Below are 25,018 nucleotides of genomic sequence, written 5' to 3'. Positions count from 1 at the left end.
ACTCAAGCCATCCGGCATTACCCACAGCCTACCACCAGAAAGCAGCTTCTGCGCTTCCTTGGTCTTGCCTCCTACTACCGTAGGTTTGTGAAGAATTTTAGTACGGTAGCGACACCATTGATCACTTTAACCAGCCCCAAGCAATGGTATCATTGGACCATTCAGAAAACCATTGCTTTTGAACAACTTAAATCTCTGCTCTGTTCTAATCCCATTCTCGCCTCGACAGATATCACGAACCCTTTCATCCTCCATGTCGACGCCAGTGGTACCGGCATCGGGGGCGTCCTGATGCAACAACGAGGTGAGGAGGTTCTACCTGTTAGCTACTACAGCTAAAAGTTAAAACCTCATCAGAAGAACTACAGCACTATCGAAAAGGAACTTCTCTCCATCGTCCTGAACTTACAGCACTTTGCATCGTACCTACAAGGTGCTCGGTCTACCACCATCTACTCGGACCACAATCCCCAACGCTTCTTGCAGCAAACCCAATTCATCAATCAACGACTTCTACGATGGGCTTTGTATCTGCAGAATTTCAACCTGGAGATCTTCTACATCAAGGATTCTGACAACATCGTAGCAGACGCCCTCTCCAGAGTCTATGAGGTAGAGGCAGATACACATACCACTCTACCATCAGAAGAAGAAACTTGACCAGTTAGAGCAGGCTTCGGGGGAGAGTTGTGATGGTAATCTCTTTCAAGAGAGACTGACCCTGCTCTTCTCTATGTAAAGTTACTTATATATATACAACACTAAGATGCTACCTTCAAGATACGTCTACCAGTAGCACAAAACGTTTTGACCAGGAGGCAAATGTACCCTAAACTCCCCCACTCCTCACTCCCTCCATGCCGGCTCGCCACCGTCGTCAACCAGCAAACTACCATTCCTGCCTGCCTGCTTCTGATTGGTGACCCACCGACTGCACACCTGCACCTCAGCGCCCTCTACCAAGTCGATGTCTGGGCTTGAACCAGCCATTGAAGTTAGAATATCCTTGTGCTCTCAAGCTGTGAACAATCAACTGATATACGCTCTGTTTATTGGTGGAGGTTCTCAGCTAGCGCTATATTCTCAGCACCTGTTTAATCATTCTTTTGTCTTTATTTTATTTGTAGAGTAACGTCACCCTCGTTCTTAATTTTTATGTTGTATTTTTTTACTTATTTGTTTGCACTGTACATAGCCAAGGGATCCTCTTTGTTCATAATTTTTAAAGTTAATTAAAGTTTGATTGTTCATACTATGTGTTTTGCATGTTTTCCCTTGCTTTACCACAGACAACAGCCAAACAGTCTATCTTTTTTTTCTAAAATGTGATAGGCATTGACACCAGCCATTAGGAGGACTGCCGAACACCTACACTTCTACACTTTCCTGTCACAATATATATATATATATATATATATATATATATATATATATATATATATATATATATATATATATATATATATATATATATATATATATATATATATATATATATATATATATATATATATGTCGTACCTAGTAGCCAGAACGCACTTCTCAGCCTACTGTGCAAGGCCCGATTTGCCAAATAAGCCAAGTTCTCATGAATTAATTGTTTTTCGATTACCTAACCTACCTAACCTAACCTAACCTAACTTTTTTGGCTACCTAACCTAACCTAACCTATAAAGATAGGTTAGGTTAGGTTAGGTAGGGTTGGTTAGGTTCGGTCATATATCTACGTTAATTTTAACTACAATAAAAAAAATTTACCTCAAACATAATGAAATGGGTAGCTTTATCATTTCATAAGAAAAAAAATTAGAGAAATTATATTAATTCAGGAAAACTTGGCTTATTAGGCAAATTGGGCCTTGCATAGTAGGCTGAGAAGTGCGTTCTGGCTACTAGGTACGACATATATATATATATATATATATATATATATATATATATATATATATATATATATATATATATATATATATATATATATATATATATATTTATATATATATTGGTAGCAGTCTTTCCTGTAGACATATATTATTAAATATGACCGAAAAAGTAAGATTAATAATTCTAACACGAATTTTCTCAATATTTTTTATGGTTCTTTTCACTGTCGATGGTAATTGAAAAATCAGTTCTCCAAAATTTATTTTTATTTCTAGTCTGACGCGACACTTGAATGCGTTTCGTAATTACTTATTACATTTTCAAAGACTTTAGGTTACACACACACAACTATAACCTGCAAACACTAAAACAGATTTCTTACTATGCTATAATTCAAACGGCTTTTCATTTTATATACCTGCATTTGGGTGAGGTAATATGTTCCAACAATTTTGGATGAGGTCAAAACAAACTTTCAACACAAGATAGAACACGAAATATTGGGTAAAGTTAAAGGGGAAGAATGGAAGTAAAGGAAAAGGGCCTATTGGCCCATATTTCTTGATGCTTCTATGTTGGTGCGGAGTCTTGAAGTGGGTAGAATATAGTTGTGCATTAATTGGCTGTTGATTGCTGGTATTGACTTCTTAATGTGTACTGCTTCGCATATATCAAGCCACCTGCTATCGCTGTATCTATCGATGATTTCCGTGTTTTTGTTAAGACTTCTCTGGTGATGGTCTGGTTGTGGGGAGAGATTATATGTTCCTTAATGGAGCCCTGTTGCTTATGCATCGTTAATCGCCTGGAAAGAGATGTTGTTGTCTTGCCTATATAATGAGTTCTTTGAGGCTTACAGTCCCCAAGTGAGCATTTGAAGGCATAGACGACATTGGTCTCTTTCAAAGCTTTCTGCTTTGTGTCTGGAGAGTTTCTCATGAGTAGGTTGGCAGTTTTCTTGGTTTTATAGTAAATCGTCAATTGTATCTTCTGATTTTTGTTTGTAGGGATAACGTTTCTATTAACAATATCTTTCAGGACCCTTTCCTCCGTTTTATGAGCTGTGCAAAAGAAGTTCCTGTAAAATAGTCTAATAGGGGGTACAGGTGTTGTGTTAGTTGTATCTTCAGAGGTTGCATAGCGTTTCACCTTTCTTCTTATGATGTCTTCAACGAAACCATTGGAGAAGCCGTTGTTGACTAGGACCTGCCTTACCCTACAGAGTTCTTCATCGTCTTGCTTCCATCCTGAGCTGTGGCTGAGAGCACGGTCGACATAAGCGTTAACAACACTCCTCTTGTACCTGTCTGGGCAGTCACTGTTGGCATTCAGGCACATTCCTATGTTTGTTTCCTTAGTGTAGACTGCAGTGTGGAAACCTCCGCTCCTTTCCATGACTGTTACATCTAGAAAGGGCAGCTTCCCATCCTTCTCCATCTGGTAAGTGAAACGCAACACAGAATTCCGCTCAAATGCTTCCTTCAGCTCCTGCAGATGTCTGACATCAGGTACCTGTGTAAAAATGTCGTCAACATACCTGCAGTATATGGCCGGTTTCAAGTTCATGTCGACTAAGACTTTTTGCTCGATGGTACCCATGTAGAAGTTTGCAAACAGGACACCTAGGGGAAAACCCATGGCGACCCCATCTACTTCCTTATACATGTGCCCATCCGGGCTCAAGAAGGGTGCCTCTTTAGTACAAGCTTGGAGTAGTTTCCTTAGAATATTCTCTGGTATGTCAAGAGGAGTACAGGCTGGATCAATTACAGAAGCACCATACTGTCCCCCGAGCTCAAAGCGGCAGCTAAAAGCCTTTGTGAGAACAAGGAGATAGTTGTCAGGAGAGGTGACAAGTCACCAATATATGTCATTCTTAAAAAAGACGAATATCTGGCGAAAATGAACCTCATACTCTCTGACCAAACTAAATTCCAAAGGGCAACGAAGGACACTACAGCCGAATTGAAAGCAAAGGTCAACAAACTGTTTGAAACTGTGATCGCCAAGAAATCCGGACTCCACCTGCCAAAGATTATTGGGGAATATAAACCTGGATATGCGTATGGAAATGTCAAGACACACAAGCCTGGAAACCCACTTCGGCCAATCATTAGCCAGATACCCACACCCACGTACAGACTGGCGAAGCGACTCAACGGCCTGCTGACTCCTTATGTCCCTTGCGCCTTCAGCCTGAAGTCCCCAAAAGAATTTGTTGACTTACTGCAGGGCACATGGGCCACAGGGATAAGAGCCTCGTTGGACGTAGAATCACTGTTCACCAACGTACCTGTGGACGAGACAATCGGGATGATAGCCGACAGAGTGTATCGTGATGCAGCCTGTACTCCTCTTGACATACCAGAGAATATTCTAAGGAAACTACTCCAAGCTTGTACTAAAGAGGCACCCTTCTTGAGCCCGGATGGGCACATGTATAAGGAAGTAGATGGGGTCGCCATGGGTTCTCCCATAGGTGTCCTGTTTGCAAACTTCTACATGGGTACCATCGAACAAAAAGTCTTAGTCGACATGAACTTGAAACCGGCCATATACTGCAGGTATGTTGACGACATTTTTACACAGGTACCTGATGTCAGACATCTGCAGGAGCTGAAGGAGGCGTTTGAGCAGAGTTCCATGCTGCGTTTCACTTACGAGATGGAAAAGGATGGGAAGCTGCCCTTTCTAGATGTAACAGTCATGGAAAAGAGCGGAGGTTTCCACACTGCAGTCTACACTAAGGAAACGAACATAGGAATGTGCCTAAATGCCAACAGCGACTGCCCAGACAGGTACAAGAGGAGTGTTGTTAACGCATATGTCGACCGTGCTCTCAGCCACCGCTCAGAATGGAAGCAAGTCGACGAAGAACTCTGTAGGGTGAGGCAGGTCCTAGTCAACAACGGCTTCTCCAATGGTTTCGTCGAAGACATCATAAGAAGGAAAGTGAAACGCCATGCAACCTCTGAAGAGACAACTAACACAACACCTATACCCCCTATTAGACTATTTTACAGGAACTTCTTTTCCACAGCTCATAAAATGGAGGAAAGGGTCCTGAAAGATGTTGTTAATAGAAACGTTATCCCTACAGACAAAAACCAGAGGATACAACTGACGATTTACTATAAAACCAGAAAAACGGCCAGCCTACTCATGAGAAACTCTCCAGACACAAAGCAGAACGCTTTAAAAGAGACCTACGTCGTCTATGCCTTCAAATGCCCTCTTGGGGACTGTAAGCTCCAAAAAACCCAGTATATAGGCAAGACAACAACATCTCTTTCCAGGCGTTTAACGATGCATAAGCAACAGGGCTCCATTAAGGAACATATAATCTCTTCCCACAACTAAACCATCGCCAGAGAAATCTTAGTAAACACACAGAAATCATCGATAGATACAGCGATAGCAGATGGCTTGACGTTTGCGAGGCACTACACATTAAAAAGTCAACACCAGCAATCAACAGCCAATTAATGCACAACTATATTCTACCCACCTCAAGACTCCGCTCCAATATAGAAGCATCAAGAAATATGGACCAATAGGCTTTCTACAATCACTTCCATTCAATACCCATTGTTTCGTGTTCTGTCTTGTGTTGATGAATTTAATACCCTATTTATACCACCTCACCCCATCCACCTCACTCAAATGTAGATATAAACAAATCGGAGATGTGTAAGTTCTATTCAGTTGTGTATGTGTAAACTAAAGTCTTTGAAAATGTAATAAGTTTTACGAAACGCGCTCAAGTGTCGCGTCAGACTAGAAATAAAAATGAATTTTGGAGAATTGATTTTTGAATTACCACCAACAGTGAAAAGGAATGTACGAAAGATCGAGAGAATTCGTGTTAGAATTATTAATCTTACTTTTTCGGTCATATTTAATAATATATGTCTACAGGAAAGACTGCTACCAAAATATTCTAATATATATATATATATATATATATATATATATATATATATATATATATATATATATATATATATATATATATATATATATATATATATATATATATATATATATATATATATATATATATATATATATATATATATATATATATATAAGAAGTGACTCGAACCCATACTCCCAGGAGCTATGCAACTGGTATCTACAGGACGCCTTAATCTGCTTGACCATCACAACCGGACATAAGGAAGTGATAGCCAAAGCTATCTGAACCACTTCCCCGCTGGCATTCAGATGGTTATCTTGTGCATAGCATTTTATCAATTCACCTCATTCTTTGGGGCACACGTGAGGAACACAAATGCGAACAAGCCTGAATGGTCCCCAGGACTATATGCGACTGAAATGTGATTTGATAAAATGCTATGCCCAAGATTAACATCTGAGTGCCGGCGGGGAAGTGGTTCAAATAGCTTCGGCTATCACTTCCTTATGTCCGGTCGTGATGGTCAAGCGGATTAAGGCGTCCTGTAGATACCAGTTGCATAGCTCCTGGGAGTGTGGGTTCGAGTCACTTCTGGGGTGTGAGTTTTCAGTCGCATATAGTCCTGGGGACCATTCAGGCTTGTTCGCATTTTGTTCCTCACGTGTGCCCCAAAGAATGAGGTGATTTGATAAAATGCTATTCCCAAGATTACCATCCGAGTGCCGGTGGGGAAGTGGTTCAAATAGCTTTGGCTATCACTTCCTTATGTCCGGTCATGATGGTCAAGTGGATTAAGGTGTCCTGTAGATACCAGTTGCGTAGCTCCTGGGAGAATGGGTTCTAGTCACTTCTGGGGTGTGAGTTTTCAGTCGCATATAGTCCTGGGGACCATTCAGGCTTGTTCGTATTTGTGTTCCTCATGTGTGCCCCAAAGAATGAGGTGATTTGATAAAATCCTATGCCCAAGATTACCATCCCAGTGCCGGCGCGGAAGTGGTTCAAATAGCTTCGGCTATCACTTCCTTATGTCCGGTCGTGATGGTCAAGTGAATTAACGCGTCCTGTAGATACCAGTTGCGTAGCTCCTGGGAGTATGGGTTCGAGTCACTTCTGGGGTGTGAGTTTTCAGTCGCATATAGTCCTGGGGACCATTCAGGCTTGTTTGCATTTGTGTTCCTAATGTGTGCCCCAAAGAATGAGGTGATTTTATAAAATGCTATGCCCTAGATTACCATCCGAGTGCAGGTGGGGAAGTGGTTCAAACGGCTATCACTTCCTTATGTCCGGTTTTGATGGTCAAGCGGATTAAGACGTCCTGTAGATACCAGTTGCGTAGCTCCTGGGAGTATGGGTTCGAGTCACTTCTGGGGTGTTAGTTTTCAGTCGCATATAGTCCTAGGGACCATTCAGGCTTGTTCGCATATGTGTTCCTCATGTGTGCCCCAATGAATGAGGTGATTTGATAAAATGCTATGCCCATGGTTACCATCCGAGTGCCGGCAGGGAAGTGGTTCAAATAGCTTCGGCTATCACTTCCTTATGTCCGGTAGAGGTGGTCAAGTAGATTAAGGCGTCCTGTAGATACCAGTTGTGTAGCTCCTGGGAGTATGGGTTCGAGTCACTTCTGGGGTGTGAGTTTTCTGTTATATATATATATATATATATATATATATATATATATATATATATATATATATATATATATATATATATATATATATATATATATATATATATATATATAGGGTGTGAGGGTACAACCTCTGGTGCCAATGTGGGGACCCATAGCCTCGGAGAGGAAAATAAAAAGTATTCAGAGGAGACCTTGTGGTTTCTCACTGAACACTAATATTATCTTCTCCTACCACCCCCATTCTTTTGTATGTACACACACACACACACACACATATATATATATATATATATATATATATATATATATATATATATATATATATATATATATATATATATATATATATATATATATATATATATATATATATATATATATATATATATAACTAGGAGGGGTACCACCTCTGGTGCAAATGTAGGGACCCATAGCCTCGGAGAAGAAAATAAAGAGTATTCAGAGAAGACCTTGTGGATCCTCACTGAACACTTTGATATTTTCTTCTCCTACCACCCCTATTCTTTTGTTAAGTGTGTATATTTATCTAACTTTATTTGAAAATGTCATTACACAAAAAAAGTTACAATATTGATTACATACAGGGTACAAGGCTGCTTGTCACAAGTTGAATAGCTCCTCCAGCTCCTCAGATGGCGGGCAGGAACCATGGATGCAGTGAGCATTTCCTCTCTGGATTGCCACACTAAGGCGCTGAAAAAGAAAACTGGCAGCTCTGGGGTCTCTAGTTGTTTCGATTAGCTTAGACCCCAACTCCTTTAAAAAGCTAGCAGCACTTTTACCCCAGGCACCAAGTGTCTCTGAGGCAATGGGGACAAAATTGTAGTGGTGCTCAAGGTCTCTGTATTTACGTGACTTGGCCGCTTCCCGGTGATTGGCAGCTCCTCCTGCTTGTGTAGCACTGAAGTCAACATAGGTACTGGCCAAAGTTGAAACGCAAGTGTAGTCCCACACCAACTGTCTACCATTCTTCCAGGGGTTCACCGTAATTCCGTCTGGGCGACCGACAGGCTCATCAGAGTTGCGGGACATTAGGTAACGGGGCTCTCTCTCTGCTGGACAACCGGCTGTGGTAAGGCTCCTCTTAATAATGTCATTAACCTCGCCGTGTCTTGCATACCATCCTCCCGTCCTTTGGCAAAGAAGGCCATGCCGTCCGTATCTGTCGGCCTCTGCCTCGCCGCAAATACACCTGTATTTGGTGTGGATTGGGGCAGCTAGGCGGAGAGCCACGGCAATTCGGAGGGCCTGCGGTGTGAGACGGGTGCCGGTTGCTGACATTGGGGTTGCTAATAGGAAATCACCTGCATGGGGAGCTGCTACAGCTCTAAGTCGGGCAGTGTCATGTGGTGTCGTCGCAGCTTCTAGCAAAGTTGCAGCTTCTTGGTCGGCAATGGGGCGATCCCAGCTGGATTGCTTATGGGCTTCAGAAGGCGGTGGTTGGGGTGCTGGTCCTGCGAGAGAGACCCATTTGGTTGTGCAGTCTGTGAAGCTGGGATCATGCACCCCTGCCTGTTGAACTAGGTGCTCAGGTAGGATTTCCTTCACCAGGTTGTCAGACCCCACTGAAGAGGACAGGAATGCTGGTACAGCAATTTGTGTTGCTGTGCGCACGCCAAGGCCCCCGAGTCTGACAGGAAGGGAGGCCTGTTTCCACTGTGAGTCGCTGAGGGAAAGATTGAGGGCTTTTTCTAGTGTTGATTTCAGCAAGCTGTCATACTCTTCTAATTTAATATTGTTGAAAGATGGCGAACATCTTAGAAAGTAGGTCAGCCTGGGAAGGGACAAGCATCTGGTGATGAGGTAAAGTGCATCATGAGCATCGATGTCTTCAATCCTCTCGTTCATCCTCTTCAGGTCAGTGATCTTCTTACCAAGGACCCCGACGATGGCATTCCTTCCAAGAGGAGCACCTAGGAGAGCTAACCAGGGGGACAGGTCAACATATATATATATGTTTGACCAAAATAGAGATACATATTAGACTAATTCCACATGTACATCTACAGAGCAACTGGACTGTAGTGTATTGATCCGTGTTCATCTTTGTAATCTCAAGCGATCCTTCACCACATTGCTCTGTGAACTGTTGATCGGAATCTAAGATACAATTCCCATTGGTTTTAGTTAACATCTGAGTGAATAACAAGAAATTACGGACTGTTGTGACTTAGAATATTTTCCCATCCACCGCGCTGCCCACATCTGCAGTGTTCCCACATCATGTTCTCACACCATCCCGCGAGAGCGTGCAATTCTCGCCTTAACGACTCAGAGGCTACCTCACCCGCTCGACACCTCAGCGTCCTGTGAAACTACATTACTCCACACCCTCACTCGTGTATCCTGTACCAAGGGATCTACCACGTGCGGTCTGCTTTGGGCGCCTCATCTTCAATCAACGGTTGAGGTCTACTGAGTGTGAGAGAGATTGTTTGAATGTAAGCCGGTTATCAAAGTGAGAACTCCTTAATTAATTATTGTATCATTATCAAGATAGTGCATATTCCTTATGCTGAATTTAAGTCACCCTCTCGGCCTGTTGTTTCTCAGTAGCTCGTAACGGGAGAGTTACACAGATCGAGGAAGCAGGAAAAGAGTGTAGGCAAGTACAGTGCATCTGAGTGATCATCTGAGTAGCTTGGCCTGAGTGTGTGTATGTTACACGTTTACCAAATTTAGCATATTCTGTGATTTGTATAATCATGTGTATAGTTTTGGGTGCGGTTTAATAGATACCATCACTGTTCATAATCATTCCATGTATGCTTTTTTTTTAATCGTTCCAGGAGTAACGATAAGGGGGTTAATTACTCAGTTATTTCTCTGTGTGTTTATTGATTTGTCATTTACTAAGACGACAGTGTTGTGTTGTGTTGTGTTTGTTTTAGCAGTGGAGCTTAGTGCTGTATTGCTGCTGTGTTGGTTGGTCTATGTGACCCGGTGTTGTATTAATCAGTGCATTAATAATTAAAGAGTCAGTAAATTGTAATTAGTGTTACTAATTAACGTCATTATTGGAGTGTAAGGTAATTATCAACGGTTGAGTAATTCTTGGTTGTCAAGCAATATAAGTGATCAGCTCAGTGTTAACGTAATTCTTTGTGAGTTAATTAACTGTCAGTTCGACAGAAATTAGAGTGATTACTCACTGATTGCCAATTACCTGGTGTTTTGAATAATTAACTTCGTTAAGCAGTGTTTGATTGCCTTTCTGTCTGTGTTGACAGATCTGGATTTAATATAAATTACCTTGCTTTTGATTAACTGACCAGGAGACAGTAATTAACGTAATTAGTGTTGTTAATTAACATAATTGAGTTGAACTTCTTGTTTTGTTGAACTTCTTGATTGAAATTGATTAGATTAATTGTCTTGTGTTTGTCATACTACTGGAACGTAGTTGATTGCCTTGACTGCCGTCCGGCGAGATGAGCTTTAACGTAATTAACTTTGTGTTACAGAAGACTGACTCTGTGACAGGTCTGTCTGTTGTGTCTTTATTGTTGTTGTTATTATATTTTTTGCCCCCAGTCGTTACGAACTGCTAGTTGTGTCTGAGTGGTCACCAACTGTTTCAGTTAGTTCATGATTGAGGAATCCGCGAGCGGTCTGAACCGGCGTTCGAGTATACTGGCTAGTTGTATAGTATTATATTGTGCCACTACGGACTTTAACGTAATGTTAACGTATTATTGCCTTGTATTGTTATTATTAAGTTTCGTGAATAAATGTTATTGTTACCAAACGACAAGTGTCCTTTCGTCAACACTTCCAATAAACTTGTTCCCAGTATTGGAATCTGCCTTACATTTGAAGAGGAATATATATATATATATATATATATATATATATATATATATATATATATATATATATATATATATATATATATATATATATATATATATATATATATATATGTTGTTTTGGATACTTCGAGACTCGAACCAATTTCATAGCCACACACACCAATAAAAACATGGTGTGAGAATCCCGAGAGCCACCCCTTACAACTGCCTTCAGCGGTTATAAGAGCTCCCCGACCCCGTGGATAAAAGTGTGCTAAAGATTTGGACTCTGTCAGCGGTTCTACGCTGCCTATTTCAGCTTAAAATAATAATCTGCTCTCACTGCATTTATTGTGTTTGTTAGTACAGTCCTTTCTGACTGAGGTCACTTGTATTAATGCTATCCCCAATAGGTATCATCTCTAAGATAGGTGGATAGAGGGTAGCAAGATGGATAGATATATGAATGGATAATAAGATGCACAGATAGAAGGATCAAAAGATAGATGTATAGATGGATGGAGAGGTGAATAGATGGTTGGATAGATGGATAGATAGATGGATGTAGATGAGATGGATAGATATATAGATGGGTGAATAGAGGGATACACAGACGGATGGATAGATAGATTAGATGAATGCACCGATAGATATATAGGTAAATGGATAAATGGACAGGTAGATGGATAAATGAACGGATAGATAGATGGGAGAAAGACAGAAAGACCCAAGCTACACCAAGTACACCCCTACTAATAGCATAATAACAGCAAGTGTCACTGAATCATAATTATTTTATTTGATGTTTATGTATATATACAAGAGTTGTTACATTCATGTAAAGCCACTAGTACACATCGCTTTTCCCGCAGGTCCTTAATCATAATTTTCCCCGAATATGACCAGCCAAAGCGTTACACAAAGAGATACCCATTCACTGCTGGGTAAACCGAGGCTACAGTTAAGGAGTGGCGCCAAGTAAATCCTCCCCGGCCAGGATACGAACCCAGGCCAAAGCATTCCCGAAGCGCCGGGCGAATGTTTTATCACTACGCCCTGGGAAATGATAAATGACATTCTCACATAATAATATAGTTCAACCTTTCGACTTTGTGAGTTAGCCTTCAGTTATCTGTGGATGGGGGAGAGGGGGAGGTTCAGAATTTAATTAAGGCCATATGGAAGTATAACCTAAATTTAAATGGGAAATTTTTGTTACTTTTTCTAGAGATCAATAAATAATGGTCAATAAATAATTCAATAAGACAAAAATCTGTGAAGATCTTCTTTTAATATTTCCGTAGGTATACTGGCATAGTGCCAAAATCCATCATTAGGGATTGTTACACTGGCACGTTGTTTCTTTTTTAATTCTGGTGAGCCCAACCTGCCTATGTCCGTCCTGTACCCCAGACCATTACCCCTACAAATTTGGGTGAGGCTAGCCCCAAGCGTCTGGCCTCCAGCTTGTATAAGACCAAAGGCAAACAAACATTTCTCTGTTATAGTATAGATATATGTATGATGTAATTTTTTGATTTGGTAAAAATTTAATACAGGATGCAAGAGTTTTATACATTGTGTAAAATACGAAGTCATTGTTGTATCAACCAGGCCAGGATGGTCAGAATATGGAAGGTCACAGAGAAGTACCTGATATTCAGAGTGGTTAAATTCAATGCAAAGAACCCCTTTTGTTATGATTTGTCAACCAAACATAGACTATGAAGAAACAAGAAACTTAACTTGCATATACATTATCTGGAATACCATACAGCGAGCCTGGGAGTAAAAGACAACGAGACACACAATTTTCATACAACATTGCTTCACAACTTGATATGATAAACAGTTTTTATTTCAAGTAAACAGTAAATATAGTTTGAAAAATTGTAGTAAGCAACGATGACAAGCCTCAGCTGCTGAGTTCCCAGAACGCAAGGTGCAGGTCCGAGACAATATAAAAGATAGCGCTTCCTCAACCTGCCAGAAGATAAACAGTCACTATTCAACAGAGTCTGTCAGCTCACCACTGACTCACAACGCTGCTGAAGGCAACACTGTCTGAGACTCTCCTGAGGTCACCATGTTTGTGGTAGCGCTGCTGGTCATCGGCCTCCTGACACAGGTGGAAGTTGGTAAGTGTCAGGTGTAGTGTTGACCACGTGAGGCTACCACTAGCAGAGGTAATGTTCGTCCCAACAAGGCTGTTAAGTCTCACAATATGTCTTGCTAAATTAATAAGTATTTGCCTTGAATGTCCTCAGTGACTTGACTTATTAATTAATAAATAACAAAGAGGGAGGTGCATGATGGTATTTTGGTCTCTCTCTCTCTCTCTCTCTCTCTCTCTCTCTCTCTCTCTCTCTCTCTCTCTCTCTCTCTCTCTCTCTCTCTCTCTCTCTCTCTCTCTCTCTCTCTCTCTCTCTCTCTCTCTCTCTCTCTCTCTCTCTCTCTCTCTCTCTCTCTCTCTCTCCCTCTCTGTCTGTCTCTCTCTCTCTCTCTCTCTCTCTCTCTCTCTCTCTCTCTCTCTCTCTCTCTCTCTCTCTCTCTCTCTCTCTCTCTCTCTCTCTCTCTCTCTCTCTCTCTCTCTCTCTCTCTCTCTCTCTCTCTCTCTCTCTCTCTCCCTCTCTCTCTCTCTCTCTCTCTCTCTCTCTCTCTCTCTCTCTCTCTCTCTCTCTCTCTCTCTCTCTCTCTCTCTCTCTCTCTCTCTCTCTCTCTCTCTCTCTCTCCCTCTCTCTCTCTCTCTCTCTCTCTCTCTCTCTCTCTCTCTCTCTCTCTCTCTCTCTCTCTCTCTCTCTCTCTCTCTCTCTCTCTCTCTCTCTCTCTCTCTCTCTCTCTCTCTCTCCTCTACATTCTTTCTTCTCCCATTCCCCCTCCCTTCGAATCTCCCATTCACTTTCCCTTTATACCTCCCACTCACTCTCACAGTGGACAAAACATGCTTGAGTAACATTGAATCAATATTATCAATGTTGCGTCGACTTTAAATGAACGTTATCGAAGTTGTATCAACGTTTATTGAACGTCGATAACTGCCGAGAATTCAGTTGGAAAACATATTATGGACAATGAAACCCACATTTCACACTTCACAGAAGTAACCGATTATCGAAATAGGAGCAATTGCTACTTAAGGGCAGGCACAGGGGATCGACCCCAACTAACTTTTGACACCCAGTGTACAATCTTAATTCACCCTTATGCCAGCCCCCAGACTCAAAACTCAAAAGCCACCCCAAGCCAAGATACCACCCCCCACCTAAAACGGTAACTCCACACCAGATGTAAAATTAGAAACTAAATGTTTCTAATTCTAAATGTTTTTAAGGAAACACGCAGCCTAAATTAGAGAATGCATGTAAAATAGTCGGCTTCTGACCCCAGCAACAATTAAAACTATCCCAGACCTTACCCACAACAGTCGATCTCAATTGGATGCCACTCAGTAAACAACCCGTCCTCCTAACAGAACGTCACATTTTGATGTATACTCTACTCAAGACGAAAAATTGTCGTATTAGAAACTGATAGCGGCTCGCCAAATTGACATTCTCTCCTGTTTTATATTTTTGGTCCTCTGGTAGTTTAGGATTAGGGCACGTTAGTACGTCAGTTTCCTGACGTTGGGAAACCTTATGATGACGGGCTGAAGTAAGTCCGTAGCCGATCTGTCTATAAAATCAGCCAAAACCTCTCAAAACGGTCGGCTTCTGGCCCCAAATCCCCTACTGAGGCACTCCACACAAAGGCAAGTCTGGTGGTGCCAATTATAAATGCGTCCTGGATCGTCCTGGACATTGTAAACATCTATACAAAAATGTTAATACATTGCATAGAGTATGAAAGTTATTACATTTGTAAATACTCAATCACATATTACCTTCCCACACAGGTCCCCATCTCACCACACCACAGCCTCCTGACCTTTCCAAACTATGACTTTCCCTTCTTCACCCTCCCACAATCCTCCTCACCATCCCATACTATTCCCTCCTCACCTTCCCAAACCACACGCTTCCACATGGCACTGTACCCTCCTACACGATACATACCTCCCCTCTTCCCCCTCCCACCCCCAGTAACAATAGAACTGTAGAACAGGTCTGGTGACACCCAAGCTTGAGGAAGAACAGTATGATATAACACCTGAAGGTGTTAACAGCATTAGTAAGGTCAGGTCAAGAGCTTAGGCGGTCACAATGTTGTCTGACATGTTACAGCCTTACTAATTCACTGGCCTACTCCTTCAGATCAAAAGACATGGCTGGACTTCAAATGTCTCGCATTTGTATAAAACACTGGCCGAGAGACCGGAATCTACACTATAGGGTTAACAGCAAATATGCATGGTTGGCTGAGGCAGCCAAACAACACCCTGGTGGTGGATATGTGTTGGCGAAAGGACATGCAAACCATGTCCGTATGAACATTACTGAAGAGATGGTGCAATATTTATGTACTCAAGAGCTTGCTGGTATAACAATGAGAAAACCACCACTGCCTGCTCATACCCACAGAACAGCCGTCATCATTTTTGGCCTGGACCTCTACTAGGATCACAAACTGGTGGAATAACATGAACACATCGTCAATGCGAAAAGAGCAACTGGCAGAGAGACTATTCTTGCTCACTGGACCAGTGACGAGTCTCCGCAGGAAAGATTTACTGTTCCGAGTGCTTATCGGCAACTAACAAGGAAGGTCTACAACCCTTCCAGGCGCAGGTGTTACAAGTGCCAACGGTAGAATCACGTAGTGATTCCAAAGTGATGAGCGGTGTGGCCACTGTGCCAGAAAGCATGCAACCTCTGTGTGTGATGCCAAAAAGGAAAATGGTGAAACACTGAAACTGAGGTGTGCCCACTGTCACATGTAGGGAGTCCCCGCCTAGCATGAGGACTGTGCCTCACTCCCGCCGAGACGGACTGCCCGGGGTACACCAGCGGGGAGAGGGGGGGTGGGGGCGCCAGTAACCACCTTGGCTAATCTGCGGCGCCACCACCAGTCACTCAGGCATTCTTTCCTCCCTTACCCAACCACTCCAACGCCACAGCAGGTAGCTCGAGTGACACAGTTGCAGTCTCTACCAATACATGTTGGTCTGGGGGCCCGGATCAGGCACAGACAATTGCTGAGCTGAGGAATACAGTAGAAAAACAAAGCAAAATTGTGGAAAAGCTGAGCATGCAAATAACTAAACAAAATAAGGAAATCATGCACCAAAAGATGACTATAGCCCACCCACCACGGCTCCCCACACCCCAGCCTCATCAACGCCGTGCGCTATGAACAGAGGGTCAACAATTCCCCGTTGAAATGCAAAGTGTTTTTGATGAATATCACGATGCAACTGATCATGATCATGAACAAAATGACAGTGAGAGTGAAAATGTTAATGATGATAAAGGAGATCATGATGTGAATATAGGTGCTGATAAACTCTGCTTGAAGGAAAATATTAGTAAAAATGATGATGAAAGCGACTATAATAACGATCAATTTGAAACCAGTGATGCCTGTAGTGATAATGAAGGAGTGGAACTGGACGTGGATGACATCCTCGGACTGCACGCGACACATCCCAGATGGTTCCGCCGGAACAATATTAAAAAACTGGTGACAGGTGATGTGCTGACCGAAGAGGAAAAATACACCATATTAATGTTCTTCAAAAAGTATCGAGATTTACTTGTTCTTGTGCAACCGCAGACTGATAAACTAAAAACAATGAACAATTGCGCCCTCTCAAACTCATAAAAACAGGTACAGTGTCATCAAGATACTCAGTTGGTATATTGCTTCTCTTAGAAAACGGTATTCTGACCTCCATCATAAGGTTATGACTGAAGACATAGATATTGTCTGCCTCCAGGAAACCCTAACTCCCGCAGGTAGAACCCTGCAGAATCTGCCTAGTTATCAGTGTTATAATCCCAGATCAAAGAATACGTGTCTCATGTATGTTAAAAAATCCCTGCCACATGAGCCACTTCCCGCCCAACAACGAGAGGGGTTTCAATATCATAGTATCCAGGTACACGTTGGTAACTCTACACTTAATGTTTTGAATACCGAAGCACCTACTGGCCTCCTCCAGTATACTGACCTACCTAATTTTGCACATACTGACCCTACGATCATAATTGGGGATTTCAATGCTAAACACAAACAATTAGGGGATCAACTCACAAACACCAACGGGAGAATGTTTAATGTTCTAATTAATGCCTTACTAAAATTAATCCCAACTAGTCCGGCAAACATCACTATCAGCTATGCAGATGACATCCATGTACATACTAAAACCCACCGCGAAATGCAAACAGTCTTAAATTGTATACATACAGCTTGTGAGAGCCTTGGTCTTGTAATCAACGCTGCTAAAACTAAGGTATTTAACAGACAAATTGGCAACCGCAAAAGTGGACCACGAAAACTTAAGATAGATAACATACCAATAGACTGTCTCTTCTTTCAAATACCTTGGTGTCTCTGTCCCTTGTATCTCAACTGCAGTCAATAAGTTACATCAACAGTGTAGAGATAGACTCAAGCTCTCAGAACTGTAGTGGGTAACGGGATACAGCCCTAAGTACGGTGTTAATATTAGAATAGCAAAAACGATGTATTTAGCGTATATAAGGTCTCTGATAGACTATCATGCACCAGCTTTGGTCTTGCAAAATGGCAAAAGTATTGATAGACTGGAAAAAATGCAAAATGAAGCACTCAGAATTATACTTGGCTGTCCTATAACTACTAAAGTTCTCAACATGCGGAAAGAATTAAATATACTTAGCATTCGAGACAGAATATTTGAAATTAATCTTATGATGGGACTAAAGCTGCTGCGTGATAACAAAAACAACATTGTGTCAGTTGCACTGTTAGAACACATACGAAGTGGAACTTGCGAGTCTAAATGGATTCAAAGAACAGCCACTCATATTAAAATGATGGGACTGCACGATGTATATACAGATGAAAGAGTACAGCACTTCCTTCCACCCTGGCAGATAGTACCTATTTACATCCTGACCCCTGCATACCCCACCAAGAAAATAATCACAAACAACCCTCATGCTCAGCTTGCTGCTACATTAAGCACCATAGTACACATTCACAATATACAAGCTGAAAACAACATAGCACAGACCATATACACTGATGGATCACTCAATACAGCTACAGGGAGGGCAGGAAGTGCTGTTATTGCTCATCAGCCCGATGGCAGCACAATTCAAAGGAATATAAGAATTAGTAACTGGGCGTCCACAATGCAAGCCGAGTTGGTAGCAATACTGGTAACACTCGAAATTATTGACAACACTGAAGTAGACAGCTTAATTATTTCCGACTCCCTTTCCTCACTACGAGCAATAAACAGTTTGCAATCAAATAATAACGTGCTTATCTTGGAAGCTAGACGTAAATATATAAGAATACTTAGCACGAGGGTAAATATAAAAATGTTGTGGATTCCTTCTCACATTGGCCTGCAGGAACATGACAAAGTTGACAGGGACACACACTCGAACACTATATCTTGGATTGTAGTAAAATTGAGCCATTTAGAGATAAACCTAAGCTCACTCTGTATGATATGGCAACCTATCTTATTACCATGGATAAAATACCTGAAATCCTTGCACTGTATCCATATTTCGCTTCCAGTAGATAAACGACATATGAGATGAAGAAACAAGTAGTGTATTGTGAAGACTAGTAATAAACAGAAGCTCCCCTATGACTCTGTAATATCTCCATTGGTCAAACTATTATGTATTAGCGAAAAGACCTACCATTAATGTATGATGACTTACTGTAAATATATAGCTCTTGAAATAGCACTTTCTCTGTAACTAGCTGACATTGTAACTATAAGGTGTGAAGGATAGATGAAATTGTTTATGATGAGATAACCTCATCAAAACTAAGATGAGGTCTGATAAAGACCTTTTGTGCTCTCTGTAATGCTTTTTGCGCTACTGCTCACAGGATGGGTATGGGGTGCACAATAAACTAGCTGCCTCCGGCGGCAACAATCAATCAAATCAAAGGGTTAACAGGAGTGTGGGGTGTAGTGTGTGCAGGGGTCTGTGAGTGTGAAGTGTAGTGTGTGCAGGGGTCTGTGAGTGTGGGGTGTAGTGTGTGCAGGGGTCTGTGAGTGTGGGGTGTAGTGTGTGCAGGGGTCTGTGAGTGTGGGGTGTAGTGTGTGCAGGGGTCTGTGAGTGTGGAGTGTAGTGTGTGCAGGGGTCTGTGAGTGTGGAGTGTAGTGTGTGCAGGGTCTGCGAGTGTGGGGTGTAGTGTGTGCAGGGGTCTGCGAGTGTGGGGCGTAGTGTGTGCAGGGGTCTGTGAGTGTGGAGTGTAGTGTGTGCAGGGGTCTGTGAGTGTGGGGTGTAGTGTGTGCAGGGGTCTGTGAGTGTGGGGTGTAGTGTGTGCAGGGGTCTGTGAGTGTGGAGTGTAGTGTGTGCAGGGGTCTGTGAGTGTGGGGTGTAGTGTGTGCAGGGGTCTGTGAGTGTGGGGTGTAGTGTGTGCAGGGGTCTGTGAGTGTGGGGTGTAGTGTGTGCAGGGGTCTGTGAGTGTGGGGTGTAGTGTGTGCAGGGGTCTGTGAGTGTGGGGTGTAGTGTGTGCAGGGGTCTGTGAGTGTGGAGTGTAGTGTGTGCAGGGGTCTGTGAGTGTGGGGTGTAGTGTGTGCAGGGGTCTGTGAGTGTGGAGTGTAGTGTGTGCAGGGGTCTGCGAGTGTGGGGTGTAGTGTGTGCAGGGGTCTGCGAGTGTGGGGTGTAGTGTGTGCAGGGGTCTGCGAGTGTGGGGTGTAGTGTGTGCAGGGGTCTGCGAGTGTGGGGTGTAGTGTGTGCAGGGGTCTGTGAGTGTGGGGTGTAGTGTGTGCAGGGGTCTGCGAGTGTGGGGTGTAGTGTGTGCAGGGGTCTGCGAGTGTGGGGTGTAGTGTGTGCAGGGGTCTGTGAGTGTGGGGTGTAGTGTGTGCAGGGGTCTGTGAGTGTGGGGTGTAGTGTGTGCAGGGGTCTGTGAGTGTGGAGTGTAGTGTGTGCAGGGGTCTGTGAGTGTGGGGTGTAGTGTGTGCAGGGGTCTGTGAGTGTGGGGTGTAGTGTGTGCAGGGGTCTGTGAGTGTGGGGTGTAGTGTGTGCAGGGGTCTGTGAGTGTGGGGTGTAGTGTGTGCAGGGGTCTGTGAGTGTGGGGTGTAGTGTGTGCAGGGGTCTGTGAGTGTGGAGTGTAGTGTGTGCAGGGGTCTGTGAGTGTGGGGTGTAGTGTGTGCAGGGGTCTGTGAGTGTGGAGTGTAGTGTGTGCAGGGGTCTGCGAGTGTGGGGTGTAGTGTGTGCAGGGGTCTGCGAGTGTGGGGTGTAGTGTGTGCAGGGGTCTGCGAGTGTGGGGTGTAGTGTGTGCAGGGGTCTGCGAGTGTGGGGTGTAGTGTGTGCAGGGGTCTGTGAGTGTGGGGTGTAGTGTGTGCAGGGGTCTGCGAGTGTGGGGTGTAGTGTGTGCAGGGGTCTGCGAGTGTGGGGTGTAGTGTGTGCAGGGGTCTGCGAGTGTGGGGTGTAGTGTGTGCAGGGGTCTGTGAGTGTGGGGTGTAGTGTGTGCAGGGGTCTGCGAGTGTGGGGTGTAGTGTGTGCAGGGGTCTGCGAGTGTGGGGTGTAGTGTGTGCAGGGGTCTGTGAGTGTGGGGTGTAGTGTGTGCAGGGGTCTGTGAGTGTGGAGTGTAGTGTGTGCAGGGGTCTGTGAGTGTGGGGTGTAGTGTGTGCAGGGGTCTGTGAGTGTGGGGTGTAGTGTGTGCAGGGGTCTGTGAGTGTGGGGTGTAGTGTGTGCAGGGGTCTGTGAGTGTGGGGTGTAGTGTGTGCAGGGGTCTGTGAGTGTGGGGTGTAGTGTGTGCAGGGGTCTGTGAGTGTGGAGTGTAGTGTGTGCAGGGGTCTGTGAGTGTGGGGTGTAGTGTGTGCAGGGGTCTGTGAGTGTGGAGTGTAGTGTGTGCAGGGGTCTGCGAGTGTGGGGTGTAGTGTGTGCAGGGGTCTGCGAGTGTGGGGTGTAGTGTGTGCAGGGGTCTGCGAGTGTGGGGTGTAGTGTGTGCAGGGGTCTGCGAGTGTGGGGTGTAGTGTGTGCAGGGGTCTGTGAGTGTGGGGTGTAGTGTGTGCAGGGGTCTGCGAGTGTGGGGTGTAGTGTGTGCAGGGGTCTGCGAGTGTGGGGTGTAGTGTGTGCAGGGGTCTGTGAGTGTGGGGTGTAGTGTGTGCAGGGGTCTGTGAGTGTGGGGTGTAGTGTGTGCAGGGGTCTGTGAGTGTGGAGTGTAGTGTGTGCAGGGGTCTGTGAGTGTGGGGTGTAGTGTGTGCAGGGGTCTGTGAGTGTGGGGTGTAGTGTGTGCAGGGGTCTGTGAGTGTGGGGTGTAGTGTGTGCAGGGGTCTGTGAGTGTGGGGTGTAGTGTGTGCAGGGGTCTGTGAGTGTGGGGTGTAGTGTGTGCAGGGGTCTGTGAGTGTGGAGTGTAGTGTGTGCAGGGGTCTGTGAGTGTGGGGTGTAGTGTGTGCAGGGGTCTGTGAGTGTGGAGTGTAGTGTGTGCAGGGGTCTGCGAGTGTGGGGTGTAGTGTGTGCAGGGGTCTGCGAGTGTGGGGTGTAGTGTGTGCAGGGGTCTGCGAGTGTGGGGTGTAGTGTGTGCAGGGGTCTGCGAGTGTGGGGTGTAGTGTGTGCAGGGGTCTGTGAGTGTGGGGTGTAGTGTGTGCAGGGGTCTGCGAGTGTGGGGTGTAGTGTGTGCAGGGGTCTGCGAGTGTGGGGTGTAGTGTGTGCAGGGGTCTGCGAGTGTGGGGTGTAGTGTGTGCAGGGGTCTGTGAGTGTGGGGTGTAGTGTGTGCAGGGGTCTGCGAGTGTGGGGTGTAGTGTGTGCAGGGGTCTGCGAGTGTGGGGTGTAGTGTGTGCAGGGGTCTGTGAGTGTGGGGTGTAGTGTGTGCAGGGGTCTGCGAGTGTGGGGTGTAGTGTGTGCAGGGGTCTGCGAGTGTGGGGTGTAGTGTGTGCAGGGGTCTGTGAGTGTGGGGTGTAGTGTGTGCAGGGGTCTGCGAGTGTGGGGTGTAGTGTGTGCAGGGGTCTGCGAGTGTGGGGTGTAGTGTGTGCAGGGGTCTGCGAGTGTGGGGTGTAGTGTGTGCAGGGGTCTGTGAGTGTGGGGTGTAGTGTGTGCAGGGGTCTGTGAGTGTGGGGTGTAGTGTGTGCAGGGGTCTGCGAGTGTGGGGTGTAGTGTGTGCAGGGGTCTGCGAGTGTGGGGTGTAGTGTGTGCAGGGGTCTGTGAGTGTGGGGTGTAGTGTGTGCAGGGGTCTGTGAGTGTGGGGTGTAGTGTGTGCAGGGGTCTGTGAGTGTGGGGTGTAGTGTGTGCAGGGGTCTGTGAGTGTGGGGTGTAGTGTGTGCAGGGGTCTGTGAGTGTGGGGTGTAGTGTGTGCAGGGGTCTGCGAGTGTGGGGTGTAGTGTGTGCAGGGGTCTGTGAGTGTGGGGTGTAGTGTACTCACCTATTTGTGCTTGCAGGGGTTGAGCTTTGGCTCTTTGGTCCCGCCTCTCAACTGTCAATCAACTGGTGTACAGATTCCTGAGCCTACTGGGCTCTATCATATCTACATTTGAAACTGTGTATGGAGTCAGCCTCCACCACATCACTGCCTAATGCATTCCATCCGTTAACTACTCTGACACTGAAAAATTTCCTTCTAACGTCTCTGTGGCTCATGTGGGTACTCAGTTTCCACCAGTGTTCCCTTGTTCGCGTCCCACCAGTGTTAAATAGTTTATCCTTGTTTACCCAGTCGATTCCTCTGAGGATTTTGTAGGTTGTGATCATGTCTCCCCTTACTCTTCTGTCTTCCAGTGTCGTAAGGTGCATTTCACGCAGCCTTTCCTCGTAACTCATGCCTCTTAGTTCTGGGACTAGTCTAGTGGCATACCTTTGGACTTTTTCCAGCTCCGTCTTGTGCTTGACAAGATACGGGCTCCATGCTGGGGCCGCATACTCCAGGATTGGTCTTACATATGTGGTGTACAAGATTCTGAATGATTCCTTACACAGGTTCCTGAATGCTGTTCTGATGTTAGCCAGCCTCGCATATGCCGCAGACGTTATTGTTTTTATGTGGGCTTCAGGCGACAGGTTTGGTGTGATATCAACTCCTAGATCTTTCTCTCTGTCCGTTTCATTAAGTACTTCATCTCCTATTCTGTATCCTGTGTCTGGCCTCCTGTTTCCACTGCCTAGTTTCATTACTTTGCATTTACTCGGGTTGAACTTCAACAGCCATTTGTTGGACCATTCACTCAGTCTGTCTAGGTCATCTTGTAGCCTCCTACTATCGTCCTCAGTTTCAATCCTCCTCATAATTTTTGCATCATCGGCAAACATTGAGAGAAACGATTCTATACCCTCTGGGAGATCATTTACATATATCAGAAATAGTATAGGTCCAAGGACTGACCCCTGCGGGACTCCACTCGTAACGTCTCGCCAATCTGAGACCTCACCCCTCACACTGACTCGTTGTCTCCTGTTGCTTAGGTACTTCTGTATCCAACGGAATACCTTCCCTTTCACTCCAGCCTGCATCTCCAGCTTTTTCACTAGCCTCTTGTGTGGCACTGTATCAAAGGCTTTCTGACAATACAAAAATATGCAGTCTGCCCACCCTTATTTTTCTTGCCTTATTTTTGTTGTCTGATCGTAGAATTCAAGTAACCCTGTGACCCTGTGAAGCAGGACCTGCCATCCCTGAACCCATGTTGATACTGTGTTACAAAGTTCTTTTGCTCCAGGTGCTCCACTAACTTTCTTCGCACAATCTTCTCCATCAGCTTGCATGGTATGCAGGTTAGGGACACTGGCCTGTAATTCAGTGCCTCCTGTCTATCCCGTTTCTTGTATATTGGGACTACGTTAGCTGCTTTCTAAATTTCTGGCAGTTCCCCTGTGGCCAGTGATTTGTTATACACTATGGAGAGTGGTAGGCACAGTTCTTCTGCTCCTTCCTTTAGTATCCAAGGGGAGATTCCATCTGGGCCTATAGCCTTTGGCACATCCAACTCTAGTAAACACTTCCTTACTTCCTTGCTGGTAATCTCAAACTCTTCCAGTGGTTCCTGGTTAGCTATTTCCTCTCTTATCTCTGGAATTTCTCCTTGCTCTAAGGTGAAGACCTCCTGGAATTTCTTATTCAGTTCCTCACACACTTCCTTGTCGTTTGTAGTGAATCCTTCTGCCCCTATCCTTAATTTCATAACCTGTTCCTTTACTGTTGTTTTTCTCCTGATGTGGCTATGCAGCAATTTACGCTGAGTCTTTGCCTTGCTTGCGATGTCATTTTCGTATTGTCTTTCTGCCTCTCTTCTCATCCTGACATATTCATTCCTGGCATTCTGGTATCTTTCTCTGCTCTCCAGTGTCCTGTTATTCCTATAGTTTCTCCATGCCCTTTGACTTTGCTGCTTAGCTAGCCTACATCTCTGATTAAACCATGGGTTTCTCATCTTCATTTCACTGTTTTCCTTTTGGACTGGGACAAACTTGTTTGCTGCGTCCTTGCAGTTTTGCGTGATGTAGTCCATCATATCTTGGGCCGTCTTTTCCCTGAGCTCTGTTTCCCATGCTATATCTGTTAGGAATTTTCTTATCTCCTCATAGTTTCCCTTTCGGTATGCTAACCTTTTGGTTTCGGTACCCCCTCCTCGAGTTCAATAACCCTTCTTCAATCAGGTACTCAAACACCAATACACTGTGGTCGCTTATTCGTACTGGGGCCTCAAAACCGATT

The 25,018-nt window shown here is 44.4% G+C and overlaps 1 protein-coding gene and 1 long non-coding RNA gene across 3 annotated transcripts in view; both read left to right on the top strand.

Annotated features, from left to right (window-relative positions):
- Positions 1-11,211, top strand: part of LOC138349998 (uncharacterized) — a 55,629-nt gene extending 44,418 nt beyond the window's left edge. The window contains exon 2 of the long non-coding RNA XR_011221967.1: positions 9,467-11,211. This is a non-coding gene — a long non-coding RNA (uncharacterized lncRNA). The remainder of the gene's footprint in view (positions 1-9,466) is intronic.
- Positions 11,212-13,226: 2,015 nt separating this feature from the next.
- The window catches only part of LOC138349997 (hepatic lectin-like), a 79,558-nt gene continuing 67,766 nt past the window's right edge, over positions 13,227-25,018 (top strand). The window contains exon 1 of one of the 2 annotated variants that reach the window (XM_069300027.1): positions 13,227-13,386. In XM_069300027.1, coding sequence (XP_069156128.1) covers positions 13,335-13,386 — 52 coding nt within the window. In that variant the 5' untranslated portion in view covers positions 13,227-13,334. The remainder of the gene's footprint in view (positions 13,387-25,018) is intronic. The other variant, XM_069300026.1, reaches the window with a different exon arrangement.

This window comes from Procambarus clarkii, chromosome 43 (assembly GCF_040958095.1).
Source record: "Procambarus clarkii isolate CNS0578487 chromosome 43, FALCON_Pclarkii_2.0, whole genome shotgun sequence".
Classification (NCBI taxonomy): domain Eukaryota; kingdom Metazoa; phylum Arthropoda; class Malacostraca; order Decapoda; family Cambaridae; genus Procambarus; species Procambarus clarkii.
Note: the sequence above shows the minus strand (reverse complement) of the source record. Positions and strands in the feature narration are given on the sequence as shown.